Here is a 27,966-nt window from a genome sequence, read left to right as displayed (position 1 = left end):
AGGATGTAGGGGAGGGGACAGGAGCAGGGTTATAGCAAGTTTCGCCTCTACTCCACGATATGTGTATGGGAAGTATTGGTAGACGTTTGGATGATCTGCAGTTTGGAGGAACGACTGTTTCTGCCCCCCGACTTGCTTCTACCTTTGCTGCTCTCTCCGTAGTTTCCGCCACTGCCGCTCCCATAACCACCTCCACTGCTCCCTCCGGAACCCCCTGCGGAACCGCCTCCGTAGCCCCCGCCACCCTCATAGGAGCTGCCACCACCATAGCCCTGGCTGCCACCGCCGCCGCCGCCGCTGCCGCGGTAACCTCCAGAGCCTCGACCACCGCCTCCTCCTGTGCCACCGCCAACAGACACTTGACTTCTCTGCACAGCTGTGGGGGAGAGGGCAGCGGGGGACGGGCTTAGCGAGACTGGGCTGGGTTGCGGGGTAAGGGGTCTCCCCACCACCTGCCTGCAGAACAGGCCGCCCACATGCTTCATCACTGGCAGCATCTGACTCACAAAGGGACGTGAGGGCACGTTTTCATTATTGACATACCCTAAGGAGTTCTAAGCAGTGCTGATTGTTAGGGATCAACAGCTAAAATCATAATTTATTTCAACAAATTTCTCCAGGCTTTGCAGTTGTGTTTGCTCATTTGTTCTCACTGTGTGGGACTGGAAACTATAATTCCCAAAGCCAGTCCCCACTGGGCAACCCTGCTGAGCCCTCCCTCCCCCAGCACCAACCAGCCCAGGTCCTGGCTCTGCTACTTACAGATGCTCACGAGACTCTGTAGCTCTCCGGACATCCTGTAAAACCAAAGTACGCACATGAGCCAGCCCTGCAGAGCCCAAAGGAAGGCATGCAGCAGCCTGGAGACATCAGGAGCAGAGATGTCCCAGGGGAAGTGAGAGCTGTCCCCAAGCTTTGTTGTGCAGGGAAAGGTGTGTGGATGGGCAAAGCGGTTAGGGAACCTATGGGGCCAAAAGTGATTTTAAGCATTTTTTTAAAGCCTTTTAGCGCTGGGTATCCGCACCTGGCTGCAGTGGCTTGGGTTGGGACGTAGAAACATTCTGCTTAGAAGCAGGAGATGATGACAGTGACTCTGCCAAATCACACAGCCTCTGCTTCTGACTTGAATGTTTCTGTTCACCCTGGGCTACAAAACTTCCCAGAAGAGCTGGAATGGTCTTCTCTCCAAACAGTTGGTGCCTCCAGCAGTGCAACCTGCACTTTGGCCCCAAAACATGGCCTACCTGCTCTCCTCGCCCTCCAGCAGCCTGCGGTAGGTGGCAATCTCCACGTCCAGGGCTAGCTTGGCGCTCAGCAGTGTCTGGTAGTCACGTAGCAGCCGGGCCAGGCGCTCCTTGGACTGCTGCAGGGCCTCCTCCATGTCCTGCAGCTTCTGCCCTGCATCCTGAAGGGCCCGATCTCCTTTTTCTTCTGCATCCGAAATGACCATGTGCATCTGGTCAACCTGTGAGGAGGCGGTCACAGATGTGCAAGGGTTCAGTATCAGGAGCCCCATCCAGCAGGGCATCATGGGAGGTGAAGTGTCTGGTCAGCCCACCCTGAGCACCCATCTCACCTGCTTCTTGACGTTGCTGATCTCAGCTTGCAGCCTCTGGATGGTGCGGTTGAGCTCTGCAATCTCCATCTTGCTGTTCCTCAGATCATCTCCATGTCTTCCTGCTGTCATCTGGAGTTCCTGGTACTGAGGAACAAAGGCAGCACCATGATCAATCTGCTGCTCACAATGAGCCCCTCTAGGAGGGAGTGGGTCTGCCTTCGCAGGCCCTACCCAAGAACACTCTGCCCGGGAAAATTCCCAGGTCCCTGCCCCCCACTCGCACCTATACTAAACCCCCCTCATCTGAGCTGTGACCACACACACACACACACACACACACCCAAGCCTCCTCATTCCCACCTGTGTCTGGGCCAGCCCTACATTTCAGACAGGTAAAGCTGCTTCTTGATGCCCTTTTTACCTCCTTTTTCCCACATCTAAGCCTTCACACCGGTCTTTACACACTGGGACCCTTCTCACTTTTTCTACTCTAACATATTTCTCCCTATCCTTTTCCAGAATGATTTCCCTGGCAGTCAGGCCCTTATTTCCTCAGGGGCCCTAAGCATGCTCCATGTTTATTTGCATTTTTCTTTCTCTCTCCTTTTCCATGTCTACAGGGTCCCAGCAATAGGAATTCCACCCAGAGGCTATTGCTCTGAAGGAAACAATGGGAGAATTGGCTCAAGGGAATCTCTGCTTCTGATGGTTTCACTATTGGCCATTTATCGTCTCAGTCTGATACTGAAATCCATGTCATTCATAACATTTGCCAGCAGCACACTGGGACAGAGGCCAGTGAGATTGGAGTTGGCCACAGGTAACCCATCCATAGAGCAGATCCCAAGCCAAGCACCAGTTGCTCAGAATTTGTTTTGTCAAAGATTTTATTTATTTATTTATTTATTTACTTATTTATTTTAGAGAGAGGGGAAGGAGAAGAGAAAAAGAGGGAAAGAAGCATCAATATGTGGTTTCTTCTCACATGCCCCCAACTGGGGACCTAGCCTGCAACCCAGGCATGTGCCCTGACTGGGAATCGAACCAGTGACCCTTCTGTTCACAGGCTGGCACTCAATCCACTGAGCCACACCAACCAGAGCCAGTTGCTCAGAATTTAGTAACTGACCTTTGACCCTTAACTACAGAGTCTTCAACCTTCAAAAAAGTCCAAGTCAATTTATGTTAAAGAAGTAACCAAATGTGCCCAAAGGCTTAACTACAAAGATGTTTATCTGAAAGCGAGGGTCTATTCTTAACCTGTATGCCACACTGCCATTTAAGTATGATGTACAAAATATTCAATATCACAGAAAGACATTCAAAGTGATAATAAGTAAGAGATAAAAGTGCAAAACTATATTTTTAAAATCTCATTATGAAAAAATAAGAATAAAAACATTATAATGGTTGAAAGATGGCACATCTGAGTTTAATTAAGTTCTACCCCTGCCACTGACCAGCCACAAGACCTTAAAGAAATTAGGTAATCTCATACTCTATTATATGTAACATAGGGACCATGGCACCCTTACTTTATAGGGTTGCTGCAAGGAGTAAATGAAATATAAAGCACTTAGTGCAACATCTCACACATATGAGTTTTCAATAAATATTAGCTACAAAGACCTGGTAGAAAATAAGCTGACATATTAATAGTGGAAGAGGGGGGAGAGTCATCTTTATTTGCAAGTTCTAAGTTTTCTATCACAAACATGTTTTTCTTTAGAAATAAGAGAGAGACAATGCAAGTGCTGAGAGGTGAATTAAGTTTGGGGTGTCAAGCCCAGGCTTTGGGGCAGTGGGCCTCACCTTGCTCTGGTACAGCGCCTCTGCCTCCTCCTTGCTCCTCTGAGCGATGTCCTCATACTGGGCCTGCACGGCTCTGATGATGCTGTCCAGGTCCAGGGAGCGGTTGTTGTCCATAGACACAATGACATTGGTGTCACTGATATGGGTCTGCATATTGGATAGCTCCTGCAAGGTATGGACCACAGGCTGACTCCTTCTACTGTCCATCTGGAGCCTCAGTTTTCCTCTTCTGCCCCCTCAAGGCTCTCTGGGAAGGCCAGAAGCCTGGGCCAGATGGGACTCCCGGGGGAAAGTTCTTTGAATTGTTGCCATGCACTGAGAGATACTTACCTAAAGGTAAAGGCACCCAGACTTAGTCTCCAGGGAGAAGAAAGAGCCTGAACCCAGAGCCCTGGTGGATGTCACCTGCCCGTCATGCTGCTCTTGTACCCTATATCTCTGCCTTACTCTGGATTGGTTGCCACCTTGAGCTGGGCCCTCTGACAGGCAGACTTGCTCCTTGAAAGCACAGGGATTCTCAGAAGCAGTAGAAAGGACTCCACTTGTGAAGCCACTCACACTAACTTTTGAGTCTGATTTCTACTTTGACTAGCTGGGTGACTGAGAAAGTGATTTAATCTCTCAGTGCCTCTGCTTTCTCATCTGTATAATGGAAATACCCAGGACACAGAAAATATCCCAGCACAGCATCTGGGATGTTAGACATGAGTGACTGTAGGACCAAGGGTGGTAAGAGCTGTTGTTCCCCATCACTGCTGTCTTCATCTTCACTGCCTTTGAGATCCGCACTGCCCTCTCCCTTGGGGTTCCCTACCAGCCCCATTGACTTCCCAGCACTGACGAATATTTCTGGCTGGTTTTGCCTCTGAATGTCCCGGGTATCAACCTCACTTCCCAGACAGAGGTGGGACCAGCATCACCTTCTCCTAACTCAGGGCTCTTCTGCCTCTCCATCTCTAGCACACTCACCTAGGAGTTCTGAGCACTGGGGGTTAACGGGATGATCGAAGTGACTGAGGAGAGGATTCCCTAGTGGACATCATTTTGTTTTAGGCCACCCTGTCTTACAGCCCACGCGCTTTATGAGGTGTGAGAAAGGACAAGATTTCCTCGTGAACTCACCATCTCAAATAAATATTTCAGGAAATTCACCTCCCCCGACAGAACGTCCACCTTGGACTGTAGGTCCACTTTCTGTAGGTAAGCAGCATCCACATCCTGAACAGCAAGCAAAGACAGTCTGACTTTTTGTCCGGGTGTTACCTGCCACCAGCTGATTGGGTGGACCAGGCAAGTGGCAAAGCTTCTCCGGGTTTATCTCCTTGCCTGCAAAGTTTCCTCACTTCACTCAAATAAGGGACCTGCAAACTCCAGCTTTCCTGGCCAGAAGGAAGTGTGACACCAAACCCTTCACCTTGGCCAGTCACACACAGCACCCCAGGTCCCCTGCTAGGTCCCTCCCCAGGTCCCAAGGCCATGCATAAGTGACAGTCAAAAGCTGTCAGTTACTTTAATGTCAGTTTCAGAGCCCTGGAGAGATTAAAAACTCAAGGAACCCTAAAGATCCATATTAGTATCACTTTCAGACTTTCCCCTTTGGTGTAAGGGCCCCAGCATTTGGGCAACACAATCAACAGTCTGGCCCCCAAGGTCACCCTGTCCATCTCTCAGTCACACCACATCCCACAGGAATTCCTCATTCTGCTCAGCCTTCTGGGCCCACAGTGCCCCTTGGGACACCCCCAGGCCTCACCTTCTTCAGGATGACAAACTCATTCTCATTGTTGGTCCTCTGGTTGATTTCTTGCTCATATCTGTGGGGGAAGATAAGAAACATAGACAGGCTTCAGGGGCTGACCTTGGCCCCTTGGGAATTCTTCCTGCACAGGGAGGCTCAGAATTCCTTAAATGTTTACTGTCCTGGACTCTGACTGTCCCTGCCAGGGCCTGCCCCTCTCACAGGCAAGCAGCTCAAGCTAGCTCTTGGTGCTCCAGGTCAACAAAGGGGACAATGACCCAAGGCGGAAAACCTAGGGCCACATAGAACACCCCAAAGTGTCCGTTTTTTATTTGTAAATTCGTTGAGCCCAATCATTTCTTTAACTTCTTTACTTAGAACTTAAGTAACCACTTTTACTAAATTTTTTTAAAGAGGAAACAATTCCACCTATGATTGTGCTCCTGCCCCAACACCTTCTATGCCAATTTCATTTCTCCCTTCCCATTCATGCACACTTGACTCCCTACTGGCCCAAAGCAGTAAGCTTGTCAAGGTGATATTAAGAGCAGCTCCCTGTACCTCCAGCATGGGGAGGGAGAGGCCACTCAGTTGTCTGCAGGGTGTAGAGCAGCTGATATAGAATTAAACAAGTCCTGTCACCCCTTCCATTATTAATAACTACTGCTTACTGAGTGCTTAGTGAGTGCAGACACAGCCTAAGAACTTACTAAGAATAACTTCATCTAAACCAAAGTTATGGGAGTGGAGGATCTCAAAGTGTGGTCTCCCATCTCCCAGCATCACCATCACTTAGATGTATTAGAAACACAAGCACCTCAGCCCCATCCCAGACCTACCTGGGCAATATGATTTTAACAAGCCAATATACATTGAAGTTTGACAGCCATGACCTACCCCTCACAGCAATCCAACAAGAAGGGTACTTACTATCCCCACTTCACTACTGTGAAAACTAAAGGCTTAGACAGATGAACTTGCAGGCAGCCAGAAAGTGGCAAAGTCCACATTAGAACTGAGGCTTATCTGGCTCCAAAATCCATAGAGCTGGTGTGCCCAGCCCCCACAATCGAGAGCTGAGTGGCAATAGCAGGGCTACCAGCGTGCAAAACGGCACCCCTGCAGTTGTGCAGTGCAGCGCCTGCATGGCCGTGCCTGTGGCCCTGCTCTACCCCTTCCACAGTAACACTGAAGCAGAATGTCTTCCCCATGAATCAATTCCTTGCCATGCTTCTCCCCAAGTGCTTTGCCCCGCCTGGCGCCTCACTTGTTCTTGTAGTCCTCCACCACATCCTGCATGCTCATGATCTCTGTGTTCTGGCGCATCTGCTCTGAATTGAGGAAATCCACCTGCTTCTGCAGGTCGCTGATGTAGTTCTCCAAGATGGGCTCCAGGTTTCTGGTCCGAGTTGACGTGTTTATCTGCTGCAGGAGCTCCCATTTTGTTTGTAGCACCTGATTCTGCTGCTCCAGGAATCGCACCTAAGATCAAGAGACCTCCAAGTTCACCAGGTCATGGGTCTGAGAAGCACCCCCATGGGGAGGAGGATGGGCAGCCTTATAGCATGTCCAGAACTCAGAGAGTCAGGGTGGGCCCTTAAGGGATCAGAGAGCATCCCTTTTGGGGGGACCAGGACACATGAGCACAGTGTTGGTTGCTGATGGTTGACCAATGGCTATAAAGTCAACTGGCCTAAAATTAACACTAAGCTAACTCTAGTGTTAAAGGTAAATTCCTCTGACCAAGCCCCTTGTTTCCCTTAGCTATCCCCATTTACACCACAGAGCTGTCGCTCTCCCCCTCAGTGAATCCGTGCCAACATGAGGGAATGGTGATCAGGCACCTGAAACACTGGCATGCCCCAGGCACATTCCTCTTTGTGGTTGAAATGCTTCATGTGATTGAGGAGCAAGGAAAATAAGAGAAGGGAAAGAACAATTTGGCTTAGAATATCAACTGATTCCTGAGCCAACTTGCCTGGGTGTCGCCATGGTTTTCAGAAAGGCCACCTCTTTAAATGCTTTTACAGCCCAAACAGGATTTTAAAAGTAAATGTTCTCATTTTTTCATGTTGTGTAATGCATTCCAGGGCCCCAAAGTCAGGACTTGGGGGTTGTCTAGTGTACAGGAACCACCCAGGTTGCTATTTCCTTCATTCATACAGAGAATCAAAATGGATATCATCCTATTTTCTCAGCACACCTTTTCCAAAACTGTGAACACAAACGTCAGGTACAGGGTCCAGAGAGCTGGCTGGCTGTGCACACCAAGTGCATGGACTGTCCTTTGCATGATAATAGTTGACCCTCAGCTTTCCTTGGCCGGCTACCCACAGATGGATCCTTCCCTCCTGTGCCAGGTGAAGACCATGGATGCTGCTATGCTTTGCTCAGGTGAACACACACACTCTCTCCAGAATCTCTCTAGGAGCTGGAGGCAGGGAGCAAATCCATTGCTTGTGCTGTCAGAAGAGAACCCTAAGAACACCCCCTGCCATACGGCACTAAAGAGGATGCCCAGAATCCCTAGCTCTTGAGACTGCCCATCTGAGGGTCCAGCCCTTGTTAACACCCTTTGGATTCTGACTGTAGGCTGGAAACATGCGCAGAGAGAACACTGTTTCTTGTGGCTTATTTTTGTTTGATTTATCGGAACCAGAGATAAGCAAACCAGCTCTCACAAGTTTGTCAGCACAGCCTGTAACACCCCTGGGAGAAATTTCTGCCACCTGGCATATTTTAACTTGGGAGGCACTCCCAGGGAGTGGAGAAATCTATTGAACAGACAGACTTGTCCTCCATGTTGTGGAGACCAAAAGAAATAATTTTATGGTTCCACAGGGAATCTCCATGCCAAACAATGAGAGTGCAGTCTCACAAGTCTGGGTGTTTTGGGGCTTAGCCTGAGTCCCCCCAAGTCAAAAGAAAAAAAAAACAAGGTTCTCATTAGGCCACCCAATCTGCAAAGGCAGAAGTTGGCTTCATGGGGTGCCAGGCAATTTTAATGGGATTTAACTAGAAAAATCCTTGAAAGCCCTTGTGAGTTTTCCCCAGGCTCCCCAAAACACTCCTAGGCTGTGTCTCCCATCAGCAATACTCAAGGGAAGCTCAGCTGACTGAGATAAAATTTAGCATCATGCCGAGCTAAACTTCTTACTGGAAAAAGCTCTCTCTAATCGACTTTTTGTGCCCTGTCCCTCCTGTTCATGACACTGAGGCCATAGAGACCTCCTAGTGCCTCCAGCAGCCCAGGTCTCCCCAACTCTTTGCCTGGCTAACTCCTATTCACCCTTTAGGTCTCAACCAAAGTGGCAGCCCCCAATATGTCCCCTTCATCAGCCCTCGTTTTCCCCCATGATACCTACCATGATTTGCAGTCGTTTGGTGTCATTTTAGCATGTCCCTCCCTGCTAGGTGTGAGCCCCATGAAGGCAGGCTCATGTTTGCTTTGTTCTCTGGTGGACACAGATGCTAAGACCCATGGACATGCAGTGTCCAGTTCAGAGAAGACAGTTTGTAAGTATTGAGCTAATGAAATACTAAGGGCTTTGGAGTTGCCTGGCACAGAGGATTCAAGGTCAGTTGAACAAAGTGAGGTCAGTGCTCCCATGGGAAGAACTGGACCCCCTTTTTCTTCCTGGGGTCCCCTTCCCTTGTCATTTGCTCTAGAGAAGCCTTTGCCTCCATTCCTGTGCCCTGAGAGGCAAGCCTGACACATGAAGGGCTGACTCAGTGTTTCATTCAACACAGATCTGCTGAGCAATTATCAAGTGCCAGGCACTGTTTTGGATGCTGGAAGTTCAATAATGAACAAAACAGACAAAATTTCTGCTTTCCAGGAATTTACATTCTATTTGGAGAGAAACTGTAAAGAAACTCTAAATAGCCCTGACCGGGTGGCTCAATTTGTTGGAGTATCATTCTGTACACCAAGCTCATGAGTTCAATCCCTGGTCAGGGTAAACGCGGGAGGCAACTGATTGATGTTTCTCTCTCTCCCTCTCCCTGCCCCCTCTTCCTCTCTCTCTCAAAAATCAATAAATATATATGTCCTTGAGTGCAACTTTAAAAAATAATAATAATAAAATAAAAATAACAAAATTCAAAATATACAGGGTATCAAGTGACTGTAGGGTCTATGGAGAAAAGTAACATGGAAATGGTGGGTAGGGATGCTGAGATGGGAGTGCTACTTTAAGTCGGGAGATCAGAGAAGGCCTCTCTGAGACAGCGGCATCTGAGCTAAGACCTGAGCGGGGAGGCCGGCCCACTCTTTAGAGGGAGGAGTTCCAAGTGGAGGGAATAGCAAGTACAAAGGCCCTGAGGCAGGACTGTGCTTGGGGTGCTGGAGGAGGCAAGAATGCAATAGCATCCTGGTAAGCAAGAGGAAAGCAGGAGCGGAGACAGAGAGGGAGTGCAAGGCCACTCCAGACAGTAAATTTGTATCCTGAGGAGCTAAATTCCAACGCTTACCCTGTTACTAAAACTTGCAGCTTGAGAGTTGTTCCATCAAGTGGTGGTAACATTACCTGACTCTCACAAATGCAAACCAGGGGTTAGCAGCAGCTGTGGGCTGGTGGGCCAGATTATATAGGATCTTGGTTTTTATTCTAAATGATACAAGAAATCAACAGAAGATTTAAATGGAGGGGCAATGTGATATTTTTAGAGAATGGTTCTCATGCCATGCTAAGAATAGGCTGGATGGAGTTAAGGGTGGAAGCAGAAGGACCAGACCTCCCTTCCAGCCAGGTCAAAGCCCTCCTGGATAAGAACTCTCTCCTCATGGTCACCACAGACCATGCCCTTGAAAAAAGACACGAAGCCACAGTTTTCTATACAGTCCCATGCCAGAAAACAGATATCCTATTAATGGCAGGAAGCACAATCAAATGAGAGTCCCAGGAGATCAACTGCCAGTAGCCTGTTGTCATTTCACTGACACGACGTGACCTCCCGGTGGTGTCTCCTTCACCTGTCACCTCCTGGCTCCAGTCAAGCACTCCCAGGCCCTGTCTGTGCCTGATGTGTGATGATATGCAACCAAATGTCCCATCCAAGGTGATCAGAAATAGCCAGAAGCACTTTACTCTGTTAAACTCCTTTTTGGCTGTCTATGGGCCTCAACACTCTTACTGCTCCTCCCCCAGCTCACACACTCTGTCCCACCCCCAGTATTTACCCAGATATCAGAGGCAGGCTATACAACCCAAAGCTGGTCCTTGGCCATGGCTACTCTGCTGTCAGACCACCAGTCAAGCTCTGGCCTCAACACAGCACTCCTGCGGGGACTGAGGAAAAGTCACTGAGAATCCAGGGTGCTTCCCCCTACATCTCCAAGGGCAAAAACCTTGTGGGGATCCTACAGTAGCCACCATGGCTCCATCTCTGGACAAAAGGAAATGCCAGAGGAAAGTGTTTACTGTAAGTCCTCCGCCAGCCTCTGCTTGGTGATTTAGGCCTGGACCAGACCTAATCTAAGGCTTAATTAGGGAACTAGGGAGAGGGGCTTCAACGGCTTCATCTGGCCTATTCTTGGCCCTTGATGAGCTAAAGTGAGGAACTCGGACAGAATTCTCTTAGTATGCTGTTGACATTAGCCCCAGCGATACCCACCAGGGCATTCACCTCGGCTCTACCTTGGCTCTTTGAGGATAAGGAGTCACCTCATGGCACGTTGTCTGGCATATAATAGATCCTTAGTAAATGTTTGTGGGATGGATGGAAGGAAGGAAGGAAGGAAGGAAGGAAGGATGGATGGATGGATGGATGAATGGGAAGTGAATAATGATGAATGAGAATGCAGTTACTACACCACGTATTTTATCTGTTGGGAATTTTCACACCTCTTATCTGTTTCCCTGCCAAAAGGAATATAGAATTCCCTCATTAAGTCAAATTGAGGCCTAAATGAGGTAAGTGCTTCCTTAAGGTCCCAGGACATACACATCTAGAAGTGCTTGTTACCACCAAACTGAGACAGAACAATGTGGAGAGAAATAGCAGGGCCCAGGGCCCCCTCTGTCATTTGGTCAGGGCCCAGAGACTCTGCCTGCCCTTGCGGCACTCACCTTGTCAATGAAGGAGGCAAACTTGTTGTTGAGATCCATGATCTGCTCCCGCTCCCGGGTCTTGATCCTTTGAATTTCAGGATCCACCTCCAGGTCAAGTGGTTGTAGGAGGCTCTCATTAATAGTCACCTCTTGGATGCCCCCCGGGGACAAGAAAAACCAAAGGCCCCAAGCCCAAAATTGCTACCCCCAAAACACACCTCCTCCATAGCCACCACCTCCAAAGCCACACCCCCAAAGGCACCCACCTCCAAAGGCACCACTTCTAGATCCACCACCCCCAAAAGCACCAAAGCACCACCTCAGAGCCACCACCACCTCCAGAGCCACCACCTAAAGTGTCTGGCTCCTCCAAGTGCCCCTCCCGCTCCCCCCCCACCCTGGCGGAAACCACTGGTGCTTCTCTCCACTAGGTTCACTGAGATGCTTTTACTGCCACCCAAATTGTACAGGCTCTGGGAGCCAAACCCCTCACATGGCCCCCATACCCTCCACCACCACACCACCCTCCAGCCTGACCCGCAAACCCCACAGCCGACCTCCCACCACCAGCCTGCAGAAGAGCAGAGGCTATAAAACCGCTTGCTCCTTGAGCTAAACGCTGACTGAGAGCTAAACTGGCGGCTCATGGTTGCTGGCGCATCCGGGCAAGCAGACAAGAGAGAGGGCCTAGCTGGAAGGAGGCAGAGGCCAGGGCAGGAAGAAGGAGGCTCCTTTGCGAGAGAGCTGGCTCAGCCTCTATATATACACACAAGCATTAAAACTGGGCGGGACACTTTCCAAATCCTGGGAGGAGAGTATTTATGTTTACTTTGCCTGCCAGCACCGTATGTTTAAAACCTCATACTTACTAGTTGCAGAAATCTCGGTGCAGACGGACTTCCCCAACTTGATCATTTATCATTCATCTCTTTCCATTTAGAGATCAGAATGCAGTAATCTCTCAGGATCAAGTTGCTGGAAACTCCTCTACAATTTCACCCCACGTTATTAGCTGATATCTTCTGAAGAAACTTCACCATTGAGTTGTGTTTTTAGTGGGGGTTGTCCAGGAGATCTGGGGCAAAGCTGGGGGATGTCTAGTCACCTTGGGATCACAGCCGGGACAAGGGTGGAGACATCTGTTACCACAGAATTATGGCAGGGTAAAAGTTTTGTCCCCACCCCCTGCTTCTGCCCCCCATTATTGTCATTGTCATGCACATCCCACATTTTAATCACATGGAACATTGTATTGTGGTCACGGAGGGCAAGTGAAAGCAGGGGACTCTGTCCAAGACAGCCCATATTTTGCTGAACGCATTTCTGCTTCTCTCTACACACTGCAGGCTCCTCACATACAAAACAGGTGAGTTCCTGTAGCATTAAAGGTCTGTGACGGTGGATTCACTGAGCAGCTACCTGGACCTAACACCTTCTAGACCAAGAGACAAACTCCCGAAACCTCTTTTGCTTTTCATTTCCAGTCTATTATAGGCCAATGCTTTTGTAAAACAAAATAAAAATGAATTACCTTTAAAAAGAGATTTTTTAAGATATGTAAAATATAAGCCTCAGTTGTTTATTTTAGATTCAACAGACATAAATTATTCTTTTGCAAAAAGGGGAAAAAAATTAAGTTCCTAAAGTATTTATTCTCAAATTCTGTATTTATCTCCTCTCAGACCAGTAACAAAGTTCCCTGCACCAGCGCTGGTGTGCGGGCCCACATTCTGGGAAGCACTGACCCAGAGAGCAAGCAGAAGGTAAAGTTTATTACGAGCATCAGTGTCAGCCAAGAAAACTGTGTGTTTGCCCTCTGGTCTCAAATAGATAGTATCTGCCATCCAAAATTTGATGATGAGGATGGGGAACAGCAAATAACTTAGGGGGAAACAACCCTAAATGTCCAAACTCAGAAAAATGAAGGCTTCCCACTTAGATAAAATTATTTAAAATTATCATCACGGAAATGCTGTTGCAGCTCTAGAAATGCTTGTGATACAATGTTAACTAAAGCTAAATAAATACACAATGAACTCATAAAAATTAAGAATGCAGAGAAGCCAAGTTTAAAAAGTATCATAGATTTATTAAGGATTAGAGCTGGTTTTTTTCTAGTATTTTAAATGTCCTTTGCCTTTGTATTTGAGCAATAAGCAAACACTTTTGCAAAAGTTGGGGCTGAAATCACAGCTGCCCACGGCCATAGAGATGGGGAAGGCGGGTGGTGAGAAAGAACAAGAGAGGTGTTGGGGAGCAGCGGTGAGGAGAAGGTGTGCTAGCGCTGGGAAGGGCTCTGTGGGCAGCCTCAAGCCTCTGTGCCGTCGGGTCTGCTCGGTAACTTTTTGTGGACCATCTCCAGGGGACACGGTGGGATAAAAGAGAGTGAACCTGAAATTTACTGTCACACGCACTGGTTTCAGGTCCCAGCCTACTTCTACCCACATGTGACCTTAGGCAAGTCGCCTGCTCTAGAGCCTCAACTACTGAAAGGAATCAGAGTGTCTAGTTCTCAAAAAGTCAATGCTCTAAGGCATGTGAACAAGCACAGAACACTATAATACACTAAACGAGCATAAATAGCTACTCCCACCTCCTTTCCTGAAGACCCTAGATAGACCACCTGAGCCCACTTCCCTCTCACCTGCGCAGCAACGTTTCGCATCACTCACTTTCAATCCCTGTCATGAAGACTATAAATAATCACCCCCTTCACATGTCTCCATTGCCCAGTAAATAAATAGGAAGCTCACCCAGCTTATACTTACCTTCATGCCGAATGTGGGGAATTAAAATTGTGAGCAAATAAAAGAGGAAGCCCCAGGCAGCAGAATTTAGAAAACCTCTGGTCTCTGGCTGTGATCAGTTGCCACCATCCAGTGCCAACATTCCAGTCTATCTCCCACCATCTGGGTAGCCCCTGGGGTCACACCCTTAGAAGCTGGGGGGGAGGGTGCCCAGCAAATACTAACTCAGCCTTTGGTATAGGGTAATTACTATTCTCTAATCCCTAACAAGCGGAAATTGGCTTACAGTGAAGCATGAGAGAATTTACTTGTCCCCAAAAGAGATACTTAACCCCAGGTATATATTAGATGATGTATGGGGTTTCTAGGACAAACTTCTATCCCTAAAGGAAACCCCTCAACTGGTTGGACAGCTGAGAGCAGTGCTTTCTACACTTGCTACACATTGGAATCACCTGGACAGACTCAAAGCCAATGGTGTGAGGCCTCACCCTCAAAACTGGATTCATTGGTCTGGGGTGTAGTCTGAGCTTTGGGATATTTGGGATCTCAGGTGCTTTTAATGGGCAGACAAGTCTAGACGGCACTGGCTGGAGGAAGCAGAAGAACAAATGAAATGGCCTCTGGAGATTCCATTCAGTCCAAGGACAAAAGAATAATGATGATCATAATAATAATAATAGCCAGCCTCTTATCAAGTGCTTTCAGTGGGCTATATACTGCACTAGGTGTTCATGCATTGTCAGAAAACCAATATTATAAAGAAGATATTCTTATCATTATTGCCATCTTACAGACCGTGGAAAAGAGACTTGGAGAAATAAAGTAACTTGTTCAAGAACACACAGATGAATATGGTGGGATGGATATTTGAACCCAGGCACTCCTACTCCAGAACCCACACGTATAGCAGAAGAGGAGGGGGGGTCTTTGGAGAGGTGCCCCTTTCCCCCTCTCCACATCTCTCCCCACTGGCTCTCCTTAAAAAGAAAAGAAAGCAGTTGAGGACTCCAGCTTGCCCTGCTTGTCTCACAGGGACTGAAACCAAGGCTGCAAGAGGGTGAGGCCAGGGCAATTATCAGCCACCAGATCACAGTCTCTGGCAGGGGCAGGGGCAGCAGTAGGAGGCAGGGCTGGAGCAGAGCTGCTCGTGTGACTGCAGAGTCAGCCCCTGTGGATCTGCTCCCCATCTCAGCCTGCATCACCAGGTCTGGGGGGGATATCACCAGGCAGATTTCACACAGAAGTGTGGCAGGGGCGTGGGACCGAGAGACAGGGCCCCTTGGGCAGAGAAAGAGAGGGAAGGAGAATTTCACTCACCAGCCACTGCTGGGAAGGAAGCCACTGCAGCCCTGGGTAGGTATGGGGAACTTTTTATCTCCTTGAAATGGGAAGCGCGTGGACGACTGGGCATCAGACGAAGACTGTGATGTGGCAGGGGCCCAGGAGAACAGCCCCTTAGAAACTGAATAAAGGCTCCTAGCCCTGGCTTCCCACACATCAAAACCACTGTTCTCCGCGAAGAGGAGTGTCAGACCTAGACAGGTGACCAAAACCATCAGCCAAGCACCTTAGTTTATGAAAAGGAGATAAATACAAAGACAGGAAAGGCCCTTAGTCAAATTACAGAGAAAAAACTTGGTGGTGCAGCTAGAACTAGTCAGGTATCCTCTCTCCCATCCAAAAAGAGCGCGGGGGGGAGCCTATGAGGAATTCCCAGCAGCCTCTGTGCTCCTGCAGGCCTGCAGGGAGCACCCCCTCCAACCTCTAACAGATGCTGCCTGCAGGGTGGAAGGTGGTGCTAGGCATACAGGAATACCCCCTGGTACCTCCTTCTGATTTCTGGGTAGGGTGGGCATTTGAGGCAACAAGTAAGCCTTTAAGGCTGCTCCTCAGGCCGCAAAACAACCAGGCTCCCACCTCGGATAGCCTTTGGATTAGAATCCCAGAGCCAGCTGGAAACTAAGGATCAGACAGAGTCTCTCTTCGCATTAAACCTTGGGTCACAGGCCTCACAAGGTGTCAGAGCAGCCTTGCACATCCTCATGGCCAAGGTCCAGGATAACATTGTCCTGAGCATACTGAGCTCTTCCATCCAACATGCTAGAAGTCGTGATAACTGATACAACTACTTGCTAAGTTAACGACTCCCTCTCGTCCCTGAGGCAAAGCGGGGGCAGCTGTGCATGTGGAGGCCCGAAAGAAGTAAGACTGCAGGTTTAGACTTGGATTGAACTCCAAGAGAAACTGCAAGGCCCCAGCCAGAGACAGGGCTCCTCTGGGCAGAGGCTGCTTCTCTACATTGGATCGAAAAGGGAGAGGGAACAGACTCAAGGTTACAAGGCTAGTTAGTGGCAGGGTAGAGACTAGAGTCCCAAATTCATGGTGGTGGGGGCAGGGGGAAAGGATGAAACCTGTGGGAAATTTTCAGATTCACGCAGGTCTCACCTTGTCCACGGTGGGAGACAGTCAATGCTACACAAACATAAGGCATTGACAACTTACTATTATACCCTCTGTCTAAAGAATAGGGGGTTCCTAAAATGTTGGCCATAATTGTAATGGTGCTTTATTGAATTCTTACAATGTCCCAGAAGTTAAATAGATGACATCATTCAATCCACACACCCTCATTTTACTGATGAGATTGGTGGAGGGTTAGGGTGGGTGGGAGCTGTCAAGCAGTTTGCTGACAGTTGTACAGCTTGTAAGTGGTAAGCCCAGATCACACTGGGGGAAGCCTGGTTCCAAGGCATGAGAACTTCCCACTGCACTGTATTACTTTCTGCTTTCTGAGGCAGCTGATAGAGGCTTTGGAGTTAGGCCTTGCTGGAGTTCGAATCCTGGCTCCACTATTTAGTAGTCGTATGACCCTGAAGTTAATGGATCTCTCTGTGCCTCATTTGTAACGTGGAGGTAAATAATGCTACCTACCTGTGTTAAGATAAAAGAGTTAATGCATCAAAAGCTGCTAGCAGAGTGCCAAGCAGGTCACAAGAGAGCATCAGCTTTAGTGATTATTCTATTGCTGCACAATATATGCCAGTTTCTGTTAACAAAACTGTGTTTTCCATCCAGTTTCCCTCAACAAATCAGAAGGTCGTTGTGAGCAGGAAAACATGGCCCTGTGATATACTGTAAGTCATACAAAGATGTGAAAAGCTTTTCTATGATCATCTACTGAAAGGAACGTGGCAATGTCTTGATAAGTTTGAAACAAATCAAAAGCATCTCTCTTCTGTCACTAAGCTAAAGGCACACTCCCCCAGGCGCATTCACTAGGGGTGATGTGTGGACAACAGTAGCTTTGCTTTGGAGAAGCGAAGCCATGGCCCCTTGCAGCGCAGGCTGCAGTGGACAGTCCCTAGGCTCCCCATCTCTGAATTAGACTATTCCAGGCAAGGTTTTCACCCTAGAGCTAGAACATTCTCTGTCGAAGCTGCCATTATATGTTGTGTTTTCTAGGCGTTGGGCATTCAGCTCTCTCGCAGCTATGTGATTACTTAGCTAAGTTTCTGTGATCACCAGGTGGGTCCTTGCTTCCGTTATCAGATGGCCTTTGCCAGTCTTTTGTGCTAATGAGGGCCATGCTGTACAAAGAAGCACTCAGACGTACTCATATGTTTGTCCGTCTTTTATCTGGCTTCCCCAACCTGCATGTTTGAGAGCAGCCCCCCTGGCCCTGCACTGACCCTGTGTTCTACCCACGTATTCCTGGCTTCTGCGGATTCTGGTGCTGTGTCGGCAGTGGGGGCAGGGCGACCTGTCATGGGACCACCCTAAGTTCTTAGTTCCATAACTTTTCATACTGAAGGCACATCCTACATCATACCAAACATGTGCAAGTACACCCTCGCATATACTGGAGGTTTTTTGCAATAAAATACTTGAATTTTATCATTGTCTTTGAAAATATTTGTCTATCAGCAACTCATTTGGTTATAATTAATGGACAATTTCAGACATATTTAGAGTTACTGAAAAGCAAAAAAATCTAACCTACAACTTTTTCACTATCATAAAATTTTTTAAGTTGAAAATCTTAAGTGATGAGCTATGTCACCCACAGTGTCCAGCGAATGAAAAGGCCCTGCCCTCGCTCGGGAATCTCAGAACTTCCTGCCTGCAGTGCCGCTCAGGCCAGGGCTCTGGGTGGGAAGGCAACGCAGGGATCCCCTGGCCAGGCCAGATCCCAAAGACCTTGGGATCCAGAATGAGAATTCTACCACGTGTCTGAAGCACAATACAATTTGTTGAAGATACAGAACAGAGAATTCTTTTTGGAGCAAGAACAAACAAGTACTGCTGGGGAAATCAAGCACCAGCACGAAGGTAAGAGCAGGCAGGCCCTGGCTACAAGGGTGCCAGCAGGCCTGGCTGGGTTTTTCCCATAAGGCAGTGGGCATGTGGCTAGGGTAGTGATACCCACTTGCAGTACCCAAGCTCCTGCGCACTGCCCAGCGTTCTGACCTTGTGGGGTTAGGTGGCTCTTCATCCCTAGGGCCGCGATGGGCTTCTGGGAAGGTGGGGCTCCGGGCCACAGGTCAGAAGAGCTAGGAAAGGGTCTGAGAGCAGCAAGCAGAGCTGGGGTGTGAGGGAGACAAAGCGGGCTGGGGACCCCGGGGACACTTTGAGCGCCTCGTTCGAGTTTGTGGAGGGGTCGCAGGCTCTAGGAGGAGGTTGTGAGATCCGGACCAAACTGCTGCTGCTGCTGCTGCTGCTGCCTCCCCCGCTGGCAGCTGACCAACCCCCGACTGGAGAAGCCCCAGAGCACCACCGTGGAGCTCCCGTGGGAGCCCGCACACAGAGCCGCAGCCCCTGAGGCTGGCCCCCGCCCTGCACTGGTCTCCACTGCCAGGCCCCCGCTGCCCAGGCCTCACACAGCCCCCAGCTCCTCCTCCCAGGGCTCCTCCTTCCAGAGCGCCGCTGCCCCTACGGCTGCTGCTGGTGTGTTGTGGACCATCTCTGAAAAGGGCATTTTGGTGTCTGAGAACCTGTGGGGCGGGGGGGGGGGGGGGGGGGGGGGGGGGGGCGGTCTGCCCAGCAGGGCCCACCTCCCAGAGCAGCCCCCTCAGCCTCCCTGATGTCCCTGGGTTACCTCCCACTGAGATGCTGCCAAGGGTGGGGGGGGCAGGCCCCCAGATAGGGCGGGAGGTTGGTCCCCTCTGTGACTCAGAGCCCCCTCCTCCCCTTACTCCGGACACTGCAACAAGTGAACTACCTTGGCACCCAACTCCTTCCTAACTGACCCTGACCACCGGAAATCTCTGATCACAAAAGAAAAAAAGCAAACAAATATACCCAGAGACACTGAAATTAAGAAAACTAACAATAACCAGGGGGAGTGGGGAGGGGACAATGCAGGGAAGGGTTTTCAGGGACTACTGTAAAGACGCAAGGACTAAACCAAGGAGGCGGGTGGAAGCAAGGGAGGGAGGTGGGTGGATGGGCTTGTGGGGTCCTCGGGGGAGTGGTAGGGGGGAATGCAGACACTGTAATTGAACACAATAAATAATTTAAAAAAAAAATACTCTGGATATGTGCTCAGAAAATCATGACACACATCGCTCCTTCGGCTGGGTGAGCATGGACTGAAATGATTGCTCTTTTCCCCTAACACGCTCCCACAGAGTAACAGATTGGAGCGGTGTTCCTGGGTCAGCCCAACCTCTCCCCACTCTTCAGCACCCTCTGCATTCGCTATTTACAACCCACATGGGCCAGAGGCCTATCCAAGTACCAGCCCGCAAGAACCCACTCCAGAAGCCCTACAATGAGGGCAATAGTAAAGAAACGGTATTTGTCTTCACTGCCCTGGCTTGTTCGCTTAGCATAATGCTTTCCAGCTCCATCCACGCTGTTGCAAAGGGTATGAGCTCCTTCTTTCTTTCTGCTGCATAGAATTCCATTGTGTAAATGTACCATAGTTTTTGATCCATTCATTTACTGATGGGCATCTAGGTTGCTTCCAGCACCTAGCTATTGTAAATTGTGCTGCTATGAACATTGGGATGCATAGGTTCTTTGAATTGGTGTTTTAGTATTCTTAGGATAGAGTCCCAGTAGTGGAATTGCCGGGTCAAAAAGGCAGACCATTTTTAAGCAAAATATAACCAAAGACAGTGAAATAGGGGATAGTCTGACAGTGATCAGAGGGAGAGAAGAGGGAATTCAGGGGGGAATGGGTAGGGTTTACAGGAACAAATTTGGAGGGACACAGGACAAAAACTAGGGGAGGGGTAATGGGGGGAAAGGGGGGAGGGATTGGGCGGGTGGGCTGGAATGGGAGTAGGGGGAGAAAACTGTACTTGAACAATTATTAAAATAAAAAAAAAAAGAACGGCCTAGGAAGTAATTTTGTGCCTGGAACTCCTCCTCTTTGCAGATGTGATTTACAGTTAAAATGTGAGACACAAAGGGTAGGGAAGTCTATCCAAGATAAGGTTCTGATGGGGTCACTATTACACAGAAAACACAGCTTTCCTGGATGTATGACAGCATCTTGAAGGCCTCAAAAGGAGGAGGCTGGGCCTGCCAAGGGCCACCAGCACCTCCAGCAGCGTTCACATGCACACACAGTACCTGGCGCAGGCTCAGGAAGGGAAACCATCAGACCTCTGGGCTCCTGGGAACCCAAGACTCCCACTATGCTGCACTCCTCTCCCTCTATGAGGGTCGAGTAGGTGGCGATCTCAATATACAGGGCAAGCTTGACATCCATCAGCTCCTGGTACTCGCACAGTACCCAGGCCAGGTCCTCCTTGGCCTGCTGCAGGGCGTTCTTGAGATCCTGGAGCTTGGCATTGGCATCCTTGTGGGCCACTTCCTCATGCTGCTCCGCTTCCGCAATGGCCATCTGCAGGTTCACGTTCTGGTTTTGGGGGGCACGAGTCCAATTTATAATCAAGCAGCATTCACTGAGCCCTACCTTGCGCCTGGTGCTTGTGCATGAGTCACCCCACTTTGGGCAAATGAGGAAATTATAACCCAGCCTCCCTCTTATACATACTACGTCGATGAGTAGGATTAGCAACATCGGGCCTCGAGGACTCAGCCCAGCCTCAGGAGGACTCAGACTCTTCCCTAATTCTCTATCTTCTGAAAACCTCCCTCCTCCAAGAACTCCTTCCTGAATTATCAGGGAAACTTTCTTTCTACCCTAGCCCATCTAGATGTGGGCTTCCTTGACTGTTCTCCAATTTGGTCTTCATACAATGAATCTCTTTTTCCTGATCTTCCTAATCATGTCCGACTCAGCATTTCTGGGCTTTCACCCTTCATGGAGGTAGGCAGGCCTGGGTCCACATGACAGCCTTTGTTTATCACCCAGCCAGAACTGCACCGGTCAATCTTAGCACACAATGCAGAGTCTGGGGCATGTTGTCACTGTGATAAGTGCCAAGCCCTGAGGTGCATGGTGCCAGCATAAGTTCCTCAGTCTAGGACACATGCTCTTCCTCTTCCTTCCCACCGCTTTGGATGCTCTCCATCTGGGCCTGCCGGACTCTGGATTACCCTGTCGAGCTCCATGATCTCACTCCTGGTGCTCTTCAGGCCACCCCGTGTCTGTCAGCATTGGTCTGCAGCTCTCCCAACTGTGCCCAGGAAGGAGTCACATTTTCAGAAAGCCAGCAGGGCCTTACAGGCCCCCTAATCCACACCCCTCCTGTCACAAACAGGAAAACTGAAACACAGCTGTGTGATTTGTGCAAGTCATCCAGCTGGAAGGACAAGGTGCTCTCTCCCCCTGCACCAGAGACCTGTCATCTAGTGCAATCACTGCTGTTTGTTGAGCAGTCACTTTGCACCAGGCCCTGTGCATTTTCTCATTAAACCTCACAACTACCTGATAAGAAAAGCATTCTTATCTCCATTTTATGAATGGGAAACGAAGGCACAGATTGCTTGGCACCATGACTAACTCAACCACCTAGGAAGTGACAGTGCTGAGGTTTAATGAAAACATTTCAGGTGTTGGAGTCACCTTCTTAACCAGAAGGCTAGACTCCTGGGCAGAAGAGTCCAGAAGTATTTTGGCCGGCTATGCCCCACTTGAATTGGGGGCTGGGAGGAAAGTGTACTGAATTCCTGGTGGCTGCAGTCTGATTTTGCTCCCTCTCCCTCCCCCACTGCTCGCTTCCCAATATTGCCTTCAGTGTAACCACGTCAGAAGAAGCACCCAATGACAAGGGCCAGATTGGTGGAGTAGAAAATGGAAATGTTCCCAAGCAGGAAAGGGAATGCAGCCAGAGGGACCTATTTAAGAATTTCTCAACCTTAGCACTACTGACATTTTGGGCAGCATAATTTTGGGTGTGGGAGGGGACTTCATGCATTTATAGGACGTTTAGCAGCATCCCTAGCTTCTACCACTAGATTCAATAGCACCCCTATGCCCCCCTTAGGTGTGACAACCAAAATGGTATGCACATGATGCCAAATACCTCCCAAGTGTGTGCGGGGGTGGGGAAGGAATCATACCTTCCCTTTCCATGGGAAGCAACTTGTTAGAGCAGGGTAAGTACTCTCTGATTGGAAAGGGAGATGTCAGTAAGACCAGATCAGTGAGAAGTAAGGGAACTTCCCTAATGGAGCTGAAAAGAAGAATGATTCGCATGTAGGGTCCGCTTTCTGAGTGGCCTGTCCCAGTTGGTTGATGGATGACAGAAGATTCTCTAAAACTGCACAAGGGTGTCACCCACCTTGGTCTGGTACAAGGCCTCAGCCTTGCTCCTCTGGGCGATCTCCTCATATTGGAGCGGACCTCAAGGATGATGTTGTCCAGGTCCAGGTTTGTGGTTGTTTTCCACGGGCCACCACCATGGATGTGTCACTGACGTGAGCTCTGCATCTGGACAGTTCCTACAGAGCCAGGCAGACATGTCTGCTCCTGAGAAGACCCCCACCTGGGAGCCCCAGATGACAGGGAGCCACCAGCTGAGAGGGCTCAGGGACTGATTAAGGGACAGGTGGGAAGGTTCCACTTTTGTCAGAAGGACCAACATGACTCAGACTCCTACTAGTAAACCTCTGAATGCCTTGTTCTCCAGAGAGAGACATGAGGCAGGTGGGACATGAGGCTTAGAGATGAGGCTCAGACTTATGGCATCACAGAGAGCCTTCAGGAAGTTGATGTCTGTCATACTCTCCACCTTGGCATCCAGTTCCACTTTGATCATGTCGGCAGCACATTCCTGGGAGAAAATCCCATCTTTTCTAACCTGTGGGCTCAGCCCCATCCTGGGAACTGAGGGGAGGAGCAGGAGGAAGGGACCACAGGGGCCTACTCCCAGTAGCTCCCACTGAAGGGAAATGAGACACCATCCAGACACAGGCAGGTATGTCCTAACATCACTAAACTGGCTATTTTTTAGGCTGGGCTGGGAGAATACCTATCAGAGAAGAGCAAAAGAGGCTATGAGCTTGAGAGGAAGGACAAGGATTGGGGCCATTATACTGAATCCAGGTAAGAGTTTTTGAGGAGGGTTTGAGGAACAATCTAAATTTGCAACTCTCAAATGCTCTCTTTAAATAGCTCCTAGGAATGCACCCTTGAGGGGGAAAAAATCTTATTTTCTTCTCTTTGTCCACTTGTAAATCACAGCTCAAGGCCTAATCAGATTCATGAACCCCACATAGCTACCAGGAAGGAACATGACAAAAGTCTAGTGGCAAAAGCCCTGGAGCGGAAGTAGAGAAACCGAAGAGAAATGCCTCTCAGGCAGCCCTTATCCTGGGAACAAGGGTCCAGATGCGTGTACAATTGGCCCCCTCTGTCAAGCCTGGTTAAATGTAGAATTCTACTGCATTTAAACTGAGCCACTGGCTAAAAATGCCTCAAACTTTCATTTGCTACCAAACATTTCTGTACACAAGTCCAAGGCCAACTATATAAGCAGGTGGAGGGAATTTCAATCAGTTGGCCATTCAGGAAACATTTTCAGAGCATCAGCATGTGCCAGGCCTTATGCTGGATACTGAGAAGCCCAACACCTGGGATTCCCCTTTAAAGATGGTGAGAGCTGCTGCTGAGAATGCCTACAGCAGTAACATCCACTTCTATGGAGAAGCAATTTTCTACACCTCTGGGAATAATTTATCTAACGCCTAGGTGTCTGCTGGAAACAGACAGCAGGTCACTTGACTTTCAAGGGATTTACCTCTACACAGGTCTGATGTTTCAACATTAAGACCAACTTCTCTCCCTTCGCCCAGAACACTTATGTATGGTGGTGGGACCCCAAAGAGTCCCTACAAACCCTTTATTTAAGGCTTGATATTATCCCATGGTCACGAAGAGATCTGCACACACTGTGCTCAAGAGCACTGCAGAAACCCTCAATTAGCAACCATTGAAACCTAAATACCCTTGAGTCTCCGCGATTGTCATAGTGTCCCTTACATGGAAGATCCAGAGCACAGAATCCCTATAAACCATCTCTTCAGCTTAGTTTGCACACATACACCTGTGTATGAATGCCAAATGGCCTCCACATCTCCCAGCCTCCTCCCAGCCTGTAAATGAGGCCCTAGTGTGAGGCTACTCTCCCTCCCCCTTACACTCCACCAGCCCCCACTTCCTGAGCACCTCTCTGCTGGGCATTGCGCTTATCCTTCTGGCTTTCTCCCACTGCCCTAGGGATCAAGAAGAATCCTCAGATTTAAGACCCTTCTTCCCCTTCCTCTTACACCCCAAACTGACCCATCATTTAGGAACCAGCAAGCAGCCTGGCCCTACTATGATGCCTTATACGACCAGCCTGTCCATTGAGCTCTCCTGTCCTACAGCTTCTGGGACACCCATTGCCCCTACCATGCCTGTAAGTCAAACAAGAATGCCTTTATTCCCTTCAACCACTGTGGAAGCCCTTGGACAGCAGACCTCAGACCTGGGATGACCCTCCATGTCCCAGCACCCAGTCTTGTACAACTTGGGAAGTTCTTGGATCCCCCGAAAAGGCAAGCCACAGCCTCACAAGCATACATGCCAACATTTAATCATATCTGACATTTGTGGGATGTCCTCAACTTCTTAAAACTCTTTCACTTATCTGAGCCAACAGACAAACGGGTAAACACACTACACATAGACCATACCCCCTTTGTGACTCATAGACAAAACACTTTCACACGACCTGTGACCTCAAATTAAAATGGCAAAAGAATTAAGCATGAACTGAGTTTGAAAACTGATGTAGTCCCAACCTACCCAATGGCTCTGCTTTTTGCCAAGAGGCATGAAAACTAAAACAGAAAGATAGGGTCAAGCACAACTTTTAGAGAACTCAAGCAGGAGTGTTTTCCCTAGGACTTCATTCCCTCCAAGGGATACAACATGGGCCATTCAGTCGTCTTCCCAAACATTCATTCACTCTCTCAGCAATCATTTGTCAAGTACCAACACGTGTCAGGCACCAGGCTACCCAATAGAAACATGATGATACAGAAGACAGGGTCCATGTCTGGAGAAGTTCAGAGTTGTTTGAAGGAGGAGTCAGTCACGTAAACAACTTCTCACATCACACTGGAGTCAGTGTTTTTGATAGCAGATCAAACAATGTACTATAGACATAAGAGGGAGAACAGCTATGGAAGGCATCATAAAAGAGGTAATTTTGAATGAGGTAGTAGAGATGAGAAGGAGTGGGTCCAGAAGGTAGAGAAAGACACCCATGGTAGAGAGAGAAACATTTCAAATATGGGTGGGGGGGTGTTATGAAAGATCCCACATGCTTGCAGAATAGGGGGCAAGGAAGAAGAGGACAGGTATTTTTGAAAAGCTACAGTTTGCTTTAATTCTGATGGACTAATTCCTATAGTTAAGTGGCTTTATTAAAAGAGGAAAATTTCACCCTAACCAGCGTGGCTCAGTTGGTTGGGCATTGTTCCACAAAGCGAAAGATCGTCAGTTCAATTCCCAGTCAGGGCACAAGCCTGGGTTGCCGGTGCCCATCCCCAAATGGGGCCAGTATAAGAGGCAACCAATCAATGTTTCTCTCCCTCTCTCCCTCCCTTTCCCCCTCTCTAAAAATAAATAATTTTTTTTAAAAAAGAGGAAAACAAGCACCTTTTTATGAAAGCCTGAGGGAACAATAAGGGAGAGTTATCTGACCTGTCTTCCAACCAGAGATAGAGTTTTGTCTAGTCCAAGAGTCCGAAGGAGCATTCAGCCCTCCCAGGCAGGTACAAACACTGAGGCTGTGAAGCACCACCAGAGTGATTCAATGGGGGCAGGAGCTTTGAAATACATCACTGGCAACAGGAAAAGGCAAACCACTGCCTGGGGCTAAATATTTGCAGTGCATATACCTGGTAGATCTCAGGAACTTAGTGATGAGCAAAAGAAGCTACACACAAAAATATATTCTGCATGATTCCATTTATATGCAATTCTAGAAGAGGCAAAATTACCTGGAAGCAAGCCCCAGGCTGGGCCTCAGGGCTGGTGGGTGATTTAACTGCAAAGGGGTGTGGGAGAGCATTTTGGAAGATGTCCCATGTTTTGATTGTGATACTTTGTCAGAACTCATTGAAATGTACTCTGAAAATGGGTGCATTGTTATTTATGCAAATTATACCTCAATGAAGCTGATTTTTAAAAGGTGACAGGAAGAAGAGACAGCAAGGACAGAATATTCACATTAAAGATAATAGGGAGCGCAGAGCTGTCCTTTGGAATAAGTGTTCCAAGGAACTTTACTACATTTATTTGTCCCTATATATACCACACCTGAATGTCTTAAGGGGACAGCCATGTTATATTATCTCTGTAGGCAGCAAACAGTACGTGAACTGATGCTGATATTAATGAAATTTAAATACATGGATAAATAGAATGGAGGTAGGCAAACTCACCCGGAAGAACATGTATCATGAAAAAAATAAGTAAAAAGAGTAACCAGTCTTCCTGGAGGCAAAGGAAGGCAGCAGACAATGACCCAGAGGAACAAGGCAGGCAGGAAGCTGCCCAGCCGGCAATGAGAGGGTTGCCCTTACTCTCCTCTCTGTCCCTCCATAAGATTTCCCTTGGGAGTCTGTTGCATGGGTTTCTAAAAGTGTGGACTATAGATTCTGAAGCCCAAAGCCGTGGGAAGGAGAAGTGGGAGAAGACAGGCAATATGGTAGAGAAGGTATGGAATGGGGAGAAAATGAAGAAGGAATAAGGATAAAGTTCGCAAAGACTTTGCAAATGTTTGCTGCTCAATATATTTCTCAAAGAAGCTATTCCCCAGAATCAAATAAGATTTGACACCTTGCATTGTGATTCCACCCTAGAAGAAAAGACTTATCCTTACAGCTTCATAGAGGTCTCTCAGGGAAGTTGACCTCACCATTTAGACTTCTAAGTTCACTTTGTTCATATAGGAATTATCCACATCCTAAAAGTAAGCAACAGAGAACCAGAGTACTTAGCTTCAATATTACTCTCATTCGTTACCATCACATTTAGTAATATTGATATCATGTTCACATGGTTAGGGAGCAAAAATCACTTAAACCAGATGTTACACTTGTGATAAAGAGATTGAAATTGAGCTTAATATTAGGGAAGGTCGATATTATCAATTTTTATAACTTGTATGATTATAATGGTAGTCATCAATAGTTGGTAATAAAGTGGTGTAATACAGGGCTCAGTCCAGTGGTTTAGTGGTGACTTCATTGTGCAAATCATCTTCTGTGCCAGCCTCCCAGAACAGTCTGCCACACTAGCTCCCACCTCCGGGCTATGGGAAACTTCTGGATGGAATGAACTCAATAGCTTGGGAGAGGCCACTGCCCTTAATGACTGGAATACATCTTTGAAAGGCTGCAGCTCTTCATTAATGGTAGGTACTGTGGGACAAGAAGATAAAGATCTGGCCCTCCCAGGACTTCCGCTTTTCCTGAATCACCTCTTGTATTCAGTAACCCCTAGTACTCCTGCCAAAGTAGACACCTCTCTCAGGTGCTTTTGAGAGTCAGACTGCCTTGGGGCAAGACCATTTGTAGCATTCCATCTGGAAGGCCCTTCCCCTGGCACACAGGTCCCTGTGTCAACAAGGTGGAAGAACCCGA

At 48.5% G+C, this 27,966-nt stretch overlaps 1 protein-coding gene and 1 long non-coding RNA gene across 2 annotated transcripts; one reads left to right on the top strand and one right to left on the bottom strand.

Annotated features, from left to right (window-relative positions):
- Positions 1-47: 47 nt before the first annotated feature.
- Positions 48-12,079, bottom strand: KRT77 (keratin 77). Its single transcript, XM_036018968.1, is given in 13 exon segments — positions 48-376; positions 763-797; positions 1,245-1,465; positions 1,577-1,702; positions 3,371-3,535; positions 4,493-4,588; positions 5,124-5,184; positions 6,376-6,590; positions 11,180-11,476; positions 11,478-11,523; positions 11,525-11,654; positions 11,657-11,730; positions 11,732-12,079. Coding segments are annotated over 13 exon segments (1,872 nt in total). The 5' UTR covers positions 11,809-12,079.
- On the top strand, positions 8,881-27,966 carry LOC118499077. The gene is made up of 3 exons (XR_004901583.1): positions 8,881-8,890; positions 26,232-26,238; positions 27,547-27,966. It is a non-coding gene; the product is annotated as an uncharacterized LOC118499077 (long non-coding RNA).

Source organism: Phyllostomus discolor, chromosome 2, assembly GCF_004126475.2.
Source record: "Phyllostomus discolor isolate MPI-MPIP mPhyDis1 chromosome 2, mPhyDis1.pri.v3, whole genome shotgun sequence".
Classification (NCBI taxonomy): domain Eukaryota; kingdom Metazoa; phylum Chordata; class Mammalia; order Chiroptera; family Phyllostomidae; genus Phyllostomus; species Phyllostomus discolor.
Note: the sequence above shows the minus strand (reverse complement) of the source record. Positions and strands in the feature narration are given on the sequence as shown.